Below are 18,586 nucleotides of genomic sequence, written 5' to 3'. Positions count from 1 at the left end.
GGTTCTGGAATGTCACTGCTGAAGAAAGGGAATTACTATGATCATTATTTTATCATTATTATTGTTTTAGCAAGTATGCCCAAACAGTATCCTCCCCCACCCCCACACACATACACAGCAGAATGAACATAGAGAGGAAAATAAACAAGTGAAAGTGATTTCCCCTATTCAGAAGCAGCAGGAATGTAAGATGAACAGAGTCGCCCCCTTCCTGCCACACATTCTCCTGCATCATCCCTGCTCACACTGAGAGAGGTCTGCTCTGCAACGACAGGGGGGCGGAAGATGGGGGCAAGGTAACGTCACCCAGGGCTTTGACAAAGAGAGCGCCAACACGCCTGAGAAGGAAGTCCTCAAAACAAAAAACAAACTGAAGGGCAGGAGTTGGTCTACCACTGTTCCTGTGTGAAGTGAAGTTGGCTTCGTGTGCTGGCACAGGTCCCAGGCCATTGATGCCAAAGGCACCAGACCTGTAAAGAGTGACTAGTCCTCTCAGAAAAGCTCCCAGACCCTGATATTTCACAGCAGGTGCAGAGATTCTGAAAGCCTGATCATGAAGAGCTAGCATAGCTTCATCCGGAGCTCACTCAGAATTACAGCAAGTTTCTCCTTTCAGAGCTACTTCCCAGAGCCACACATGCATTTCCTCTGTGTCCAGTTTCCTGTGCTATCATCTCCAACGCCACTCATGTCTGTCTGGATGCTGCTCCTCCTTCCTTAATGGCAAAGACGATTAGCTCAAAGAAGTTGCTGAACTACTCATTTTTAAATCTCTACTTGTGAGAGTTCAGTGAATATGTCAGGAGCAGCAAAGCTACAAAATCCATTTCTTGTTTTAACTGAGTGCTGCACTTGAATAAATTAACTGTAAAATTATTAGTCAGATTTTTTTTTGAAATGACAGTGAAGGAAAAATGAGTTGACATTTTTCAAATAGGCATTGGAGATGCGTTGGTGTCCTTGACTACAAATCACACACATCCCTCAGAGGCCCTGCAGTTTCTGGCACAAAGAACAGTCAGTGTGAGACTTACTTAGTATTAGATAGCCAATTTATATCCAACCCAAGACTGTGATTTTGCAGAGTATTGTACTCCTCTGCAGTTCACATCATAGCAGTTGGAAAATATTACAGGCATTATGGTAGCCAAACTCAAGATATACATAAATATTTTCAGTGTATAACTGAAATGCAGCCCTGAGCCAAAGGGTGTTTGGAATAAGGAAGCAGTTAAGACATTTCATGGAGTCAGCAGAACACAATGGATCCTCTCACAGCATCTACTGTTAGATTCCTAAATCCAGAGTTAGAAAGCCAGCTGATGTCCCAGTTACGTTTCTATCACCTTGAGAAGCACTATGACGCCAGCAAGCTTGACTGGGAGAGGGAGTATTTCATCTTATGGGTCACAGTCCTTCAATGAGGGAAGTCAGGGCAGAAACTCAAGCAGAAACCTGAGGGCAGGAACTGAAGAAGAGGTCTGAAGATGCTCCTCATAGCTCAATCCATTTGCTTCCCTACACAACTCAGGACCATCCCTTGGGTCACAGCACCTGTAGCACACTGGCCCCTTGCACTTCAATCAAGAAAAATGTCCCAATGGCTTACACATAGACTAACCTGGTAGGGGTATTTTGCCAACTGAGATGCCCTCTTCCCTGATGAGCCTAGCTCGTGTAAAGTTTGACCAAAAAAAACTACCCAACACACTCGGCTGTCAAGACTCCCCTCTCTCTTCCTGGAAACGCAATGACGGAAGATCCTAATCTGAACAGTAACCACTCCCCTAGGGTGTGCACATCATGGGGACATCTGAAGCTGCTGTCTGCTGTCAGCAGAGCAGAGTATAAACCTTGACCCACACTATTCTACAGTGCTGGACATAGAGCACACAGAATGTATTACCTATCAATTTTTCTAGAGGTTATGGTTCTGAAAATGTCCCTGTACCAGGAATTATGAATCTTGGACATATATTTACATATATCACACACAGATTATATATAATATATTTATAATATATATATGTATACATATATATCACGTGCACCAACCACATAAACTTAAGACAGAAGCAGGCAAGCCCTGCTCTGCAGCATAAGGGGATCAGGCCACACATTCCTGCAGCTCTTTCTGGGATGGAGAATCAGGAATCTGTCTGAGCTGTGGCCTGAGGAGAGCTCCCAATTTATGGTCCTAACTAGTACGTGATTCCTCCATGCTTTTAGTCATGCACTATGCTGAAATAAGTCAAGAGATCTACTTCCTGCTGACCTCCCCAACATCTTAATGAAACTGGCATTTCCTTTGCTGTTGAGATTGTACAGAGGATTGAAATGGAAAAGGCTGCTCTGGCCTCCCTCTTGTCATCCCATCTCTTGGCGGCTTTCTCTCTTCCTGTCCCTCTGGCTTCCCTCCTGCCATCTCTCTCATGGTGGCTTTCTCTTTCCTTGTCTCTCTTAGGCCCACTGTTAAAGAAGTCCGTTAAGGCTCTATTTCTTTGTGGTTTTTAATATATTATACCATTTCTATCAAATGAAGTTTTCTCCGAATAAATATCACCTCTGAAGGGATTATTTGTCAGCTTCTTTTTTCCAGGCTGTCTCCTGCTGATATGATCATTATTTCTTCATTATTATCCTTGCACCTTCATGAGGACCTGGTATAGAGACTCAGCTCTTGAGCATCTGGTGGCCTTTCCTTTACCCAGACCTGAAGACCTGAATTCTTTCGTGTTGCATGTCCTCTCTTTGTGGTCCCATACGTTTGCCCCTAAGCCTTTTTTAATATCATACCTCTGAATTTTCTGATCTGTGATATTTTGTGCTGAGGTTCACAGTGCAGAAAGACATCTTGTTAGTGGATGCTCCTTAAGGAATCCATGACAGCTTGCTGATAATAAAGACACCAGCAGAAAAAACCTGGCATGAAACATCTTCAAAATCCTAGGCTGTGCTTGGAATGAAGACATCTGAAAGTTAGAATCCTGAAATGTGGAACTTGAGAAGTTCTCTTTGTTTGGGACATATATTCATTCATCAGCCATATACTGCTCACACAGAATCAGTAGATGCTGCAGGCTTACAGCTGGAGGAGTGTCTCATTTTAGTGTTGCAGGAGATGGAAAAAGTGGGTAACAGTGAAAACATGCATTTTCTTTTCCCTTAGTCTTGTAAAAACAGTAGCAGTTAAAGACTTGAACTCAGGTGTCCTGATACACAGTCTCATTGATTTCTGCTCCACTTCTGACAAATGAAAGATTCTTCTTTATTAAGAGAACCAGGAAAGTATGTCCACCTAGATTAAAATGAACAGGTCCTATGCTTAACTAGAAATGCATTTTGCTAGATTCCAGGGATGGGGAATGTGTATTTGGAAATGTGACCAGGCCTGGCTTCTTGGGCAACGTTCTGGAAGCTCAGAGAAGCCCGGGTGGTCTGTGGTATAATATGGTTGCTCAGACCTCAGAGCCGGGAAGGCTAAGGGAATTGGCATATACTCCCTAGTCAGTAGATGTTACAAAGAGCTATTTAATCAAGATTGTGAGTAACATCAGCAGGTAATCAGTACAGGTTTATGAAAGTTAATTGAGAAGAGCTCACAGAATAAGAAATGGAAGTAGGCCAATTAGAAAACTCATTAGGCAGGAAGTAACAACGTTTATTAATAAGTTGGCAAAGAAAAGCACAGAAATATAAAAAGTGAAGGAGGAGTTTTAGGAAAAGTGAAATTAAGTAAATCTATAGTTTTTACCCCAAGTCACTGACAAGAAAATGCTTCCAAAAGAATGCTTGAAGCAGAGAGAGGGATGAAGGGAGGAAGGGAAAAGAGAGAGGGAGAGGGGGGAGAAAAAGAGAAAGCAAGAGCAAGACAGCAGAGAGGAGGAGAGGGAGAAGAAAAGTCAGAAACTGTAGTTTCCTGGCCATGTCAGTCACCTCCTAAAGAAATTTTCCTGCAGGAAATGCACTTGGTATCAATGTGATATAAATTAATGAACTACATTTTAAGATTTTTGTACCATATTAAATACTAAATCAATATTACTTATTATCAAGACCTCTGTGGTTAGTTAGGTGCCCCCTTCCTTTCTTCCTTTTCTTCCTTTCCTTCCTTCCTTCCTTCCTTCCTTCCTTCCTTCCTTCCTTCCTTCCTTCCTTCCTTCCTTCCTTCTTTCCTTCCTTCCTTCCTTCTCCCTCCCTCCCTTACGTCCTTACGTCCTTTTTGTTTTTGTGAGATAGAAATCACATAGTGCAGGCTGGTCTCAAACTCACCATATAGCCGAGGATGACCTTAAACACCTGAGTGTCCTGCTACCAGTTCACAAGTGCTTGGATTACAGGTGTGCCTCCTCATGCCCAGCGAGGCACTTTCTCAGCATCGCTGGGGGATTATGAATTTGCTAAGAATATGTCTGCAGAGCATTTGTAAATGTGCAGTGTGAGCATTAATGTCTTTTTTGTCTTTTTAATATGAAACTTTGGGCAATTTGTCTTGAGGGAAATAACCCAAAGTGTGGAAAATATATGATCATTGTAGGAAACTCATAGCAGGAAAAATTCTAAAAACCTAAATTATGTATGAGGAAAGAAATGGCTGTCTTGTTATGGTACATTTATAGTATTAACACAATTTAAATAATTAAATTTATATGCTCAAGAAATTTTGAATGATATGGGGCAATCTTTATGATCCATGCATTATGTAAAATAATATCAAATATAAATTTTTATTTTGCATGTCCCTAATATTGAAAACTTCACAAAATTAGATGGAGAAAAATAGATCAATACTTTACATTTTAAGTACTTCCCACAATTTGTTCATGTGACAGATATCTAGAAATATCAACAACATTTTTATATTTAATTTTTTTTTTTGGTTGGCTTTTAGAGACACAACTTCATTTAGGCCAGGCTGGGATTGAATTAGTGATGTTCTTTTCTCAGCCCTCTTAATGCTGGGATTACAAAGACACCTGTCGGTATTTCATCAAGCCTGAATGCTGGAGTCTTGTGATGGTTTGTATTGATCACCAACTTGACAAGGTCTAGGCTCAACCAGGAGCCTAGACCAGTGAGGGATTATCTAGAGAAGGATCACCCCTGGGAATCCCAGATAGAGGTTGCATGATAGAGTCGATAGAAATGTGGCCCCAGCATTCCCTGGGACTGGGTTCTGGATGGTCTGCAAAGGGGGAAGTAAGGTAAGCGCCGGGCTTCCTTGCTCTCTACTTTCTGACAATGGGTGTAATGTGACCCAGCTCCTGCCACCAGACCCCCCTGACAAGATGGATCACACTCTCAAACCTTCCCTGCTCCTACCTTGCCTTTGTCTGGGTATATTTCCTGTCAAAGTAGCAGGAAAAGTAATACTATAGATGGAGAGCTAAATGTCTCTATTTTTTCCACCAACTCTAGGGTCCTGTGCTGGAATGATCTAGAAAATCGCTTTTATACCTGTAACCATGAACTACTTCATGTTTTTGTTAAAGGGTTTGTCTGTAGCAATTTATCTGATAAAAACAACTTTATCTTCTGCTTTATTTTAGGACTTTGGTCTTCCTTCCTTTCCCTTTCATATAACAGATGAAATCCTGGCTTTGGTCCATATGCAGTGAGTAGTAGAAATGGCTTTCACTAGGCCATTGTTCTTCTGAGAAATGATTCTGAGTAAACAGAAATTAGATATGATATTTTAAGATTACAGCAGTATTTCTTAAAATATGGTCCTGATTGGCACACTTTCTTTGTGTCAGCAATACCTCTGATATTTGTTTTTAAATATAACTATCCTAAGCTGGTGGCTGTAGCTCAGTAATAGAGGGCAAAGTGGTCTTAGATTCAATCCCTAAAATTAGAGAAGAGGAAAGAGAGAGAGAAAGAGAGAGAGAGAGATAGAGAGAGAGAGAGAGAGAGAGAGAGAGAGAAAGAAAGAAAGAAAGAAAGAAAGAAAGAAAGAAAGAAAGAAAGAAAGAAAGAAAGGAAAGAGAGAATATTTCTGGATAGGCTCCAAAAATTTGTGCTTTTGAAGACATACTCAGAGAATTCTCTAATAAAACTAAAGAGCCAGGGTTGAGGAGATGGCGCAGCAAAGCGTGAGGATCTGAGTTCAGATCTTCAGCACCCAAGTAAAAGCAGCTGGCATGGCCACCCATCTGTAAGTGCTGTGCGAGATAGGAGGATCATGGGAACTCACTGGCCAGACCATGTAGCCATGTTGGGGCGGGGGCTAAGGTAAAAATGAAAGACTCTCAGAAAATAAGGTGACAATCAAAAAAGACCCAACAGAGTCATGCAACTTCAACAGGCATGGACCCAATACCCCCACCCCACAAGCACAAACATGCAAACACCATACACCCACAGAATCAAGTAAATAAATAAATAATACAGAAGCAGTAGCTGGGGAAGACTTGAGGTTTAGAAATTCCTGCACAGGCTCTTGTCTGATCTAGTGTTTATGAGACAGAACCAGATCATTTTTTTTTTCAGTTGCATGAATCCAAAGTGCTTTCCTGTTCAGGTCAATCAGGCTTAGAGAATGGGGCTGTCTACTGACAGCTTCTTCGTAGTCGAGATTTCAGGTGGAATCCACTGAAGGGGCAGTTGGCCGATATAAGGTCATGGGGGAGGATGGACAGGTTGATTGCATCCAGGATGAGCTGGACAGCAGCAGATTCCTCTTCCGGGATATTCTCTGTGTACTCTGCTTGCCTTCATCATTGTTCAGCATAGCGTACCACTCCTGTTTGCAACATGATTTGCTCATGGCTGTGACTGAAGGCCCAGCAGAAACACCACAGTGGAGGAAGGGTTTCCCTTGGTTTATGGCTTCAGAGAGTTCAGCTGTGGGGCTGTTCATGTTTGGGCAGACATCATGGTGGATGGAAAGACGTGGCAGAGGGGACTTCTCAGTGCAAACAGACATCAAGCAGAGAAGGAGCTAGAGAGCAGTCATGACCTTCAAAATCATGTTCCTGGGGAACTTCTTCCAGCTAGGCCCAATCTCTAGAGGTTTCCAGAAACTCTCTTTTCTTTGTTTTTGTTTTTCGAGACAGGGTTTCTCTATGCAGTTCTGGCTCTCCTGGACCAGCTTTGAAGAACAGGCTGGCCTCGAACTCACAGTGATCTGCCTGCCTCTGCCTCCCGAGTGCTGGGGTTAAAGGAGTGTGCCACCACACTAATCAAAGCAGTGGCATTGCTGGAGACGAAGTATTCAAAACTGGGCCGTTGCCAAGGAAGGTTGAGCATTTCATGATCAGATCATCACATGATTGAAGAGACCTCCTGAGATAGCTCATCTCGTGGCTCTGGAGAGCGACCCTGCTCCTTCCAAGGTGTGCTACACAAAAGGAGCACTGCCCACGAGGAAGATGATGTGGACTCAGCTTGCAACTTGATCTCGGATTTTCCCGCCTCAGACTGGTGCACACTAATTATCTGCGATCAGCTCCTCATTTGATGGTAAGTTTGTTTTTGTATTTATTCCATTCTGTGTGTATGGAGTTGGGGACGGGGCTCCTGTGGAGGACAACTTGTGGGTGTCAGTTCTTTCCACCACGTGTGTCCTGGAGCTGGAACTCAGGTTTCAGCATGGTGGCAGGGACCTTTCAAGCTTAGCAGCAGGCGCCTTTATGGGCCAAGCCATCTCACGGGCCCCCATTTCACAGCAGTTTACTGTAGCAATCTGAACAGACTGAGATGTTATGTCTTGATGATTCAAACAACTTGAAACCTTTTACATTTTTAATGTAAAATGGGAATAACATTAGAACCAGACAGATGATACAATATTGTATGTAAGACGTTTAGCACAGAGTTTGCTCTGAAGTCAGCATTAGACAGGTTTAGAGCAATGGCTTCTCAATGGCTCAACTACACAAGGTTTATAGACCCTGCTCTTCTAGAATTCCAGAGATTTACAGTAATTCCACATCCCTCTTAGGAGGGATGTGAGGATGGAGCAGAAGAGAGGTGGAAGCAACTTTACTAATCGTCTTCATTTTTATTTTATGCGTCCGAGTGTTTTGCTTATATGTGTATGCAGTGTTGTACACTGGGTATGCAGTTCCCCAGGAGGCTCTGGGACTGGAGGTGGCAACTGTGTGCCACCATGTACATGCTGAGACCCTACCTCCTATGGAAGAACAGCCAGCACTCTTCACTACTGAACCACCTTTCTAGCCCCATGATTGAGAGCTTTGATATTAGCTATCCAATGTCATTTATTAAAGACCACCCATTTCTGGTTGGTTTCAAACTGAATAGAATGATGTGGAGTAGCATTTGCAAAGTTGTGTACATACCTACTCAGTTCCAAAGAGAGGGTAAATTCACATACATATAGATACACAGGACACATGTGCACACTGATGCACAAACAGATACACAGACACAGACAATGCTCCTCCCTGACACCCAGTCCTACACACAGGCACACAAACACAGGAACACACACAGGAGTTACACAGTCTTAATCCTGACTACCTCCCCACTACCAAGTTATTTTAGGTTCTAATAAGACTCTCTGAATTTGTGACAGTTAACATTAAGGAATATATTTACCCCTTTCTGACATGGTGGTGAATACTATCTGTATAACATGATTTCTGTCCCCTCTTCAAACTTGCATGGGCCTGTTGATGGGCTAATTACTAGTTCAGGAACTTCTCAACTATATGCAAGCACTTACTCCCCAGAAAACAAACACTTAGCTTGAGGCGATGGCCAGGAGCAGCCCTTTATATTATCCAGTTACACAACACACTTCTGGAGTAAATGACGTATCCTAACTTGGGGTACATCACCAGATTCAAGTCAGAGAGGATCCTCTGCCAGTCAATCAAAGTGCGTGTCACTGGAAGATCCCTTCGTAATATTCTTCTCAGGGCCTCATTTGATAACTCCTGTAACTCTTCCATGACAGCAGCTTGAAATTTGTTCTCTTGTTCTTCCACAAGCCTTGCAAAACTGAGAGCCAGCTGGGCTTGGTTGACCACCTCCAAGGTCTCCTTCAGGTCCTTGGAGATTTCTATATGAAGGTTGACACACCTGAAGAAGTGAGCTTGCACAAAAATCCTTCCTGTTACTTGGGTTAGGAACGGGTTTACCTGGAAGATCCACTTGGACTTCCAAAGACCATTCCAACAGTCACCATTTTCATAGCTGTGGTCTTCAATGCAAGCTATTAAGAATTCCTTATTTTTGACTGTTTTTCTCAGCACGTTGCAATTTCCACTTGGGTAATGATCATTCACGTACAGTTTTAAGGCACACAGAACAACGGCCCTCAGGTACTCGGTCTCATTTCGAATGATTCCGTGGGTTTGTATGTCTCTCAGCTGATTCTGGAGGAGGTCAAACCTGAAAGAGAGTTTGCTCTGATAGTCAAAGAACCGGAAGTCACCCATCACGTTGTGGTGAGACAGGAGGACTGGATTGCCATCAATGCAGAGTGGGACGCAGTATTTTTTGCAGTGCTGGTGGCCTGCACACTCTCCCTGCTGGTGCATGAGCTTCTCATCACGGATAAGCAGACAGAGATCATCAAAGGCATTCACAAATTCCCCAGGAGGAGCCTGGACTAAGAGTCTGCGGATGACTTTTTCTTTCTCTTTCTTACTCAAGACGCTGAGTGCCATGTCTAGTTGCAGCAGAAGCAAAGCTTCTTAAAAGAAGGGTGTTGTTCACAGGGTGAGGAAGTGGTCCATGTGACACCTTGTCCATTCAAGCTGTTAAGCATTCAAGCCTTAGATCAGTATGTCAGAGCATGAAGATGGGCAGTCAGTCATGTTCTTTGTTTCCCAATGAAGTCACAGAGAAGCACAGAACTTCTAATGATGTCACAGTGAATGCTCGAAACAAAAGAAGAAAATGATAGTCACCTGACAGTGTGGTGCTCAGCCAACCAGCTATACCAATTGTGAAGGTTTTAAGAGCTTAGCTTCCTGACAAGTCTTCTTCGAAAGTGGTGTGTCCTTCTCTGTGTCTGTTATGTGTTGTCGGCAGTCTAGGGAAGTTTCCTGGGGTTTGTAGTCAGTTTTGAATAGCATGTTGTCTCTTCAGCTGTCATAGGGGACTGATTTCCACTCAGGTCCTTAGAAGAGCTGCCCCACCCTCCTGGGTGAACATTGTGATGAAAGGTTTGAGGGGTTGGAAACAAAATAGGAAAAATAAAATGAGACACAGTGAGGGCTGAGAAATGGCTCAGCCGTTAAAGGTGCTTGCTACCAAGCTTGGCAACCAGAATTTAATCCCCAGGAACTACGTGATGGAAGGAGAAAAACGACTCCTAAAAGTTGTCCTCTGATCTCAACACACGTGCTACAAATCACACACACACACACACACACACACACACACACACACACACACACACGCGGAAAAAGAAAGAGAGAAAGAGACGGAGAGGGAGAGAGAGAGAAATGGAGTTTATTGGAAATGCCAGTGGTATTGGAAATTCTCAGAACATAAGAAGTCAAATGTTTTAAACAGGGACCACATCTTTCATGTTCTCTATGTTTGTGTGTGTGTGTGTGTGTGTGTGTGAGAGAGAGAGAGAGAGAGAGAGAGAGAGAAAGAGAGAGAGAGAGAGAGAGAATTTGAAAGAGCAAAGGCAACATACAATGTGTTCTCTGCCTTTTCCCTAGAAATGAGGCAGTGGTGAGAACAACTGATGACAATCCTAAAGAGGCAGAGTTCCTTCTAAGATGAATAACACCTTAGGCTGAGAGACCTCTATGGGAGGACACGAGGCACAGATCATGAAAACATGGAAACGCCGCGGTATCATGAGCACGCAGAAGCAAGATATCCATTCAGAAGGGTTTTTGTTTGTTTTTTGGCCTCATTTCCCCTCTTGCTCTTCTTTTCTCCCCTTCATGTGACCCTCACTTTGTTTTAGCATCCCGAACTCAAGAATCTGCTATGTGCGTATGAATATTCTGCTCATTTCCATAATTCTGAGTTTCTTTGGGTTTTCTTAGGTTCCCATATATTCTTCTTGTTGTTACTATTATAAGAAAATGTACTTTCCCATATTGAGTCATAGCTGTATTAAGTTTAAAAGTTACTCATTAGTGTTACCTGTCTAATATTGGTCAGGAATTGGCACAACTTTCACCTGTAGTACGTTTGACTAGTGTAGTAATTAAATCAGTCACAGTCACCACCGAACACTCAGTAGCCTACATTTAGTTATGTCTTATGGACTTATTTAATGTGTTGTCATTCATAAGCTTAAGTGTTAGTTTGCTCATCTTCCTGGATGAGGGAGCTATCTGGGTAGGAGGATCTCGGGGTTCAGTAGCTCTCAGGATCAGGCTTTCAGGCAAAGAGGATGTAATAAAGGGTGTAATGAATTTCTCAAGTTTTTAAAATTTGTCCTGCATTTTAACTGGGTTATGCCTTTTTATATCTTTCACATCTTTACTATAGTGGTCAATAATATTATTTTCTATAAATAGAATGTATTTACAGCTGTCTGAGCACAGGATAGATTATTAAGATCAAGGGCAAACTGTTTCTTTAAGAATTTTAAATCCTCAGGAAGTGACTTTGAGAATTTCCTTAACTTCCTGTGCTTCATACATGGTTTTTGGCAAAGATTCAGAATGAATTTAGAGGTGGAAAAATCACCGTTGAAAACACTCACAAACTGCTTGAAGAACTTGGTATTCGGTGCAACTTTGCTCATGTGAAACGTATTTTTAAGGTGAGGTGATACCCCCTCCCTGCCTGCTCACTCTATGAAGGATTTACTGCAGTATAAGTAGACAGTCGTAGACATCTGAGTGTGTCTTTAGACAGTGCGCCTGGGCTGGAGAGAGGCTCACTGGTTAAGAGCGCTTTCTGCTTTTGTAGTGGATGTGTGTTCAGCTTCCAGCATGCACAGGATGGTCACAGGTGCCTGTAACGCTAGTTCCAGGGACCCAATGCCTTCTTCTGACCTATCTGACACACACACACACACACTCAGGTACATACACTCAGGTATATACACCTAAATAAGTATTTAAAAATACATGTGGAAACCCAGCATCTTAAGAACAGTACAAACTAATGGCTGTTACATTTTGAAATAATACCAGGATATTGGCTTGGAACAATTTCCTGAGTGCACAAAAAATGGTCATACCAGATCTAGAATAAAGGTCAAAATTTGGACTGGGTAAACTAGGATTTAGTGTAAAAAGTGAATGGCAAGGTTTTGTTTGTTTGTTTTTTGTTTTGTCTTTGACATGAGAGAAGAAAAAATCTAGAAGAAATTAAATAATTAGGATTTGTATAAAAGTTGTTTGTGTGAGAATATATAATCCTAACATTGGGGAGTTTGAGATAAAAGATCAAGAGTTCCTGGTACATTTTAGGTATGTACTGAGTTTCGCTGCCCTGGCCTACATGAGACCTGCTTTAAAAAAAAAAAAAAAAAAAAAAAAGCACTAACACAATAATCACAGTAATTAACTAAATAATTGACAAACCCTTAGCAAGACAGAAAGAAAAAGAGAGAGAGCTCCAATGAATAAATTAATAAATGAAAGAGGAGATGTTACAACTGACCCCCAGAAATAAAGAACATCGCGAGGGAATATGAACCACCATGTAGCAACAGATTGCCTAACTTATAGGAAATGAAGACGTACCTAAAACACAGAGCCTACCCAATCTGAATAAAAAAAATAACTAGAAAACTTGAATGGAATAATAATAATAATAATAAACCTAGTCATGAATAAGATAAAATATGCTCAACAATGTAAAGCCCAGGACCAAATAGCTTGTTAGGTGAAAATTCAAGGAGGAACTAAAACTTGTCCTTTAAAATACTTCTACAAAAACAGAAGAGAAAATTAGTATAATACTATTTTATAAACACAGGAAAATCCTGGTATGAAAGCTGAACATGGACACCTCAAAACAGTTAAGTAAAAGCTGGTATATCTGATGAACAAAGATATAAAATTCTTCAACAAAAGATTAGCAAGCAAAAGAGGAGTTTATAGCATGACCAAACGGGATCTGCCACTCACATCATGCAAGGATGGTTCAGTATACAGAAACCATTCTTACTCACCACATCAAGATAATGAAGAACAAAATAAAATTACATGATCATATTCAAAAACACAATACTCTTTTTTTTTTTTCCAGTGCTGGGAAAATAGCTTAGTAGGAAAAGTGTTTGACTTGAGGATCTGATTTTGGATTCCTAGCACTCATGCAAAAAGCCAGCTATGGTAGCACAGATAGTAATGGCAACCCTGGGAAAGTGTTTGGGGTAGCGACAGGAAGAGCCCTGACTAAGTCAGTCTAGTCAGTCAGTGAGCTCCTGCTTTTGTGAGATACCTTGCCTCAAAAGCAATGTGGAGAGTGACTGGGAAAGACACCTAATGCTGACCTCTGCCTACACACACACACACACACACACACCCACACACACATTCACATGCACACACACACACTGACACACAACTCTCAAAAGGGTATAAAAATGATGAAGATGATTAAAATGATTAAGACAACAAAGTACATAAATGAACAAAGAGCTAGTGAACTCAGTGATCAAGCCAAACCAAAATGAAGCAAAAGTAACCGAGCACCACCAACAGTGAACCTCCGAATCAAAATGAACCAACCAAAAACCCATAGAACCCTAAAACAACAAAAAGACTAAAAAATGAAACCAAAACAAAAATCCAAACAAACAAACCCTCAAACTTCTAAGACTTCCTCTGTGAGCTTGAATAAGCAAAGAGTTCCACCTCAACTATTCTACTCTACAGTGTAAAGAAACATTCTATCCAGAGAAGTTAGTCAAGATGAAGAAATTAACAGGCTTAAAATGCAACGGCAGCAGAAAAATAGACTCTGGTCACAGATGATCTTACATGGAGGACTTTGTAAAAACCAAACAAACAAACACAATGATTAGAGCTAACAAATTCAGCAAAGTGGCAGGGCACAACATTATGTGTTAAATCATTGCATTTTTGCTCACCATCAGTGAATCACCCCAGAAAAACCCAAGGAAACAATTTCATTTCAATTAATATCAAAATGGATAAAGTACCTAGGAATAAACTTACCTCAGAAGATAAAATACTTACGCAAGATAATGAAACATCAACAAAAAGTTTATAACAGAAATAAATGAAAGATACTTTATGTAAATGTTTTCATTTTGACAAAAGCAATCTATCTACAGATGTAGTACAGTTTTTCTATCTCTTTTTCCCAATCCTTTCTCTTTTCTGAAAAGTCAGAAAAAGATCTTTCTTTTTTTTTTTTGGACCAAAGAAGACCTGAATAGCCAAAATAATATTAAGAAAGAGAAAAGCCATAGGCAGCTTTCAAAATATAATTTGGTTTCAAAATGCAAATTAAAAGTTGCAGCAACCAAAACAGTATAGTCTGGATATAACATAGGTGTATAAACAAATGAAACTAAACAGAGAGCCTAGAAATAAGGCATTTTTGTGCATCAGTGATCTTCAGCAGAAGTGCCAAACACACATAGCGGCAGGAGCTTCTCCTCCGTGAGCAGCCCCGGGAAGACTGGATATCCACGTGCAAAGCTTATGACGGGGCTCTTAGGCCACAAATCACATCCATTAAAACACATAGATAGAAATGCCAGACCCCAAACTAGAAAAACCCTTGATGAGAACCTAGGAAAAAAAATCCTCTTGACATCAGTCTTCATGCTGGCTTCTAGAACACACACACAGGAAATAAAGCAAAAAGGACAACAGAATTACACTGAGTTAACAGCTTTCGCATAACAAAGGAAGCAGAAAACAGAGATAGCAACCTACAGAGTGAGGGGAAATAGTCACGGACTATTCCATAAGGCGTTAATGTCCAAAACACACAAAGAAGTTTCAAAATGCAGTAGAGGAAAAAGTAACAATGCCTAAAAATAAGCAAAGGACTTTATATGCACTACTCAAAAATAAGCAAATATCCAGCAGGTATCTGAGAATTGCATAACACCACTAGCCAATAGGGCAGCGCTGAGCAATCCTCAGGAGACGGCTACCACAGCTGGTGGAATGGTATGGTTACATGCATATATTATAGGAAATATTTGTAAGAAGATGGAGAAAAAGGCATCCTGTACACTATTCAGAGGCATGCAAATCATTGCAGCCATTGCGGAAAATATCACAGAGAAGTTCCCAAAACATAGAACTGCTATGAAATACAGCTACAGTTCCAGAACTGCTGTGTGATACAGCTACATTCTCAGAACTAGACTGTAAACAAACTTTTAGTTTATTCTGACTGTCCATGCTTACTGCCATGTATCTTTATAGCTGAGACATGGTAGCAGCCAAGGTGCCCGTCACTATAACAATGATTAAAGAAAACATGGCATATCCATAACATGGACTATTATTCAACCACTCACAATAAAATGAATAAATCCAAAAGAACTAGATACAAGAAGCCAAACAAAGAGATAAAATACTCATGGTATCACTGATGTAAAGATTATGAGATTTTCAAATTCATAGGAGCAAAGGAGAGTCCAGTGTGGTAAGCAGCAGGCTAGTCAAAGGGTACAGCCTCAGTTTACAATATGAAAAGATTTCTGAGGTGTACTTATAGGAGACTGTAGTTCATGGGATTGCATTACAGCCATAGAATTGATAAGTAGAACATATGTTGACTGTTCTTCCTCTCTCTCTCTCTCTCCTCTCTCTCTCTAACACCAACACACATACACACACACGGCAGAAAAACAATGGAATCGACGTATACAGTGCTTACCATATTCTGTTAGTTTTATAGTCGTGTACATAAAATAATTCATTAAGTTGTATATGTTAAATATGTCAACTTTTTGAAAGGTTTACAATTATTTGTGTGTGCGCAGCCATGTGCCACAGTGCACATGTGGAAAGTCAGGAAACAGCCTTGAGGGCTGGTTCTCTTCCTCTACCATGTGGGTCCTGGGGATCGAACTCAGGTTGCAAGGCTTGGTGGAAAGCTCCTTTCCCTGCTGAGCCATCTCATTGGCTCAAAGTATGTAAATATTCTTATCTCACTTATTCGGAAGGGAGAAACTCTTCTGAGATTTCTTTGTTTAAGGAGCCGGCAGGAAGGACTCTGGCTGGGTTCTCTCACTGAGCATCAGAGGGCATGGTCATGACTAAAGCAAGACAAGCATTCCAGCGGAATTTTATCCTAGAGGGATGACAATTTTCTCTTTGAGAATTAGTCAGAAAACTCTAGATTGGCCAATCTAGATAGCTGGGGATACTGAGCCTCCAAATAATAATTTTTTGGAGATGACAAATCAGCACATTTCTAAATTAACATCTGAACACAAAAGTTTTTTTTCTCCCCACGAGACTTTTCATACCCAGGTTTTTCTACCTATTTAACAGCATCTCCTAAGACAGAAAAAGTAATGTTTTTCCCTGATGTAGCCAACTTTACATGGAATAAATGTGGAGGCAGCAATGTACTAAAACATATCAAATGTGAACTGTTGTGAATATTATCACGTCATCATCATGTTGCTTTGGAGTTTCTCTTAGACACAGATGATCTGAACCAGGAATTGACTAAAGCACTCTCCACATTCAAAGTACTTGATAGTATGTCCAACAGTTCTCAAAGCACGTGAATGAGTCACTGACTGAAATCTTATGGTTCAGTCATGGGAAGGTCTACATGTTTATTCTGTTAGGTGAAATACTTTTGGCTAAAAATTAGGGGCAGGGGGGTCAGTGGAGATGGCTCACTGGGGAAGGCATTGCTATTACGAGTCTGATGACTTGAGTTTCATTCCTAAAACCCTCACAGAGAATTGGCTCCTGCAAATGGTCCTCTGACCATCCCATATGCTGTGATACATACCCACCCATATAAATATATAAATGTAAAATTTTAAAGCATTAGAGCCAGAATATACTTAGAATACATTAAAAAAATAACTTTTAAAATGACCACATGACCTTGAGAACTTTAGAAACAGTAGTGATGACTGTGGTAAGCTTATCTGTGAGGGCATTTCTCAGCCTTCTAATACTTTGTTAGGTAAACTGACACAAAGGTTGGTTAAAGAAAAACTTACAGAATGTGGATTGACTGAATTGTGTGTATGTCTTCAGATTAGTCATCTTGAGCATTCCAAGTCTTTTTTTGGCATGCGCATGTCGGTATCGTGTGCATGCATTCCTGTATGCGTGCAAGAATGTTTGCAAATGTGCTCATGCATGTAGCAGTCAGAGGTTGACAACAGTATTCTGATTGTCCACCGATTATTTACCAAGGCAGTACCCTCCACCAAGCTTGCAGATTCTACTAGGATAACTAATCAGCATGGAGGAAGCCCTGTGACTGCTTCCTGAGAGTTGGGATTACAAGTGGACCGTCACACCCTCTCAGCTTAGTGGGTGGGTGGCTGGCCATGTGAATTCCAGTCCTCATATGCCTGGCAAGTGCTTTGTCATAGAGCCATCTCTCCAGCCTAGAGCATCTACTCCCACTTAACTGTAATTGTAAAATTTTTCTTTCTTCATGGGTGAACTTCCTGTTGTAAATCTAATAAGACACGGCCGACTTGGGTGACTGTTTGCATTTAAAAATGATGCCACAACAGATATTATGTGAAAGAGTTTATTGGGTGGAGATGGAGAGACAGAGGGAAGGAGACAGAGGGAGACATAGTGGGGGTGGGAGGTGCCTGGACAGAGTAAAGGAGAGGGCAGAGAGCAAGAGGGAAGAGAGACGAAGTGGGGACCTTATATAGCTTGTGCATAGCTGAATCACATAGGTGCATCTGTCACACAGATGACAGATGATATCATGGGTTACTAGGCAACTCAGAAACAAAGGGCCTATATGCTAACAGTGACTAAGATCTGGCAGTGTCCCCAAGTATAGAGATTTTAGGCTTAGCTGTTTTTGCAAATCAAAAATCACCTAAACAGATTTATTAGTCTGTGAAATAGGGATGTTAATCTCACAGGATTGTTCTTAGTCATAAATAAGATATTATTTATGAATATACCTTGTCTGTGCACAAAGTATGCAATTAGTAAGCAGTGAATGAAGTTGCATTAGGAATTATTCAAAATGTATTGATTTCCTAAATAGCTGACATAGATTATGGCATAAATTTATTTCCTTACAAGGTGACTTTTTATTATAAATTTGGATAAAAAATATAAGTTTATGATCTTGGCAATATATTCCAAAGTAATTTCTACAAGATGAATTATTGAGTCATGGCTTGAGCAGCAATTTATTAAACATTTTTATTATACTTTTACAAAAAGATTTATTGCTTTGTCTTCTAGTGGTCTTTAATTTATTGCATTATATATTTTCTAAGCAATATTACATGTGACTTCAACACATACACCTAGTCTTTGATCATACCTTTGCTCTTATGAAATTGTATCCTTTTGAATTTCAAGAATTTGTTACTCCAGGACTTGGGTCTTCATAGTCTCTAGGCAATTAGCAACCACTGATAATACCATTGCTCACTTAGAAAGTGAGCACTGCGGGAGAGGAAATCTTGGACTCTCAGGAGAGAAAGGAATACTGAACCTACTCTGAGCGGGCT

The 18,586-nt window shown here is 40.8% G+C and overlaps 2 protein-coding genes across 2 annotated transcripts in view; one reads left to right on the top strand and one right to left on the bottom strand.

Moving 5' to 3' along the window:
• Positions 1-8,499: 8,499 nt before the first annotated feature.
• Capza3 (capping actin protein of muscle Z-line subunit alpha 3) lies at positions 8,500-9,762 on the bottom strand. The gene has a single exon (XM_021648650.2). It carries the CDS (start codon positions 9,639-9,641, stop codon positions 8,742-8,744), a length of 900 nt encoding a protein of 299 aa, XP_021504325.1. The 5' UTR covers positions 9,642-9,762; the 3' UTR covers positions 8,500-8,741.
• A 1,009-nt stretch (positions 9,763-10,771) lies between these two features.
• Positions 10,772-18,586, top strand: part of Plcz1 (phospholipase C zeta 1) — a 51,139-nt gene continuing 43,324 nt past the window's right edge. The window contains exons 1-2 of the mRNA XM_060383375.1: positions 10,772-10,809; positions 11,590-11,713. Coding sequence (XP_060239358.1) covers positions 10,772-10,809; positions 11,590-11,713 — 162 coding nt within the window. The remainder of the gene's footprint in view (positions 10,810-11,589; positions 11,714-18,586) is intronic.

The sequence above is a fragment of the Meriones unguiculatus genome, chromosome 5, assembly GCF_030254825.1.
Source record: "Meriones unguiculatus strain TT.TT164.6M chromosome 5, Bangor_MerUng_6.1, whole genome shotgun sequence".
Taxonomy (NCBI): Eukaryota; Metazoa; Chordata; class Mammalia; order Rodentia; family Muridae; genus Meriones; species Meriones unguiculatus.
Note: the sequence above shows the minus strand (reverse complement) of the source record. Positions and strands in the feature narration are given on the sequence as shown.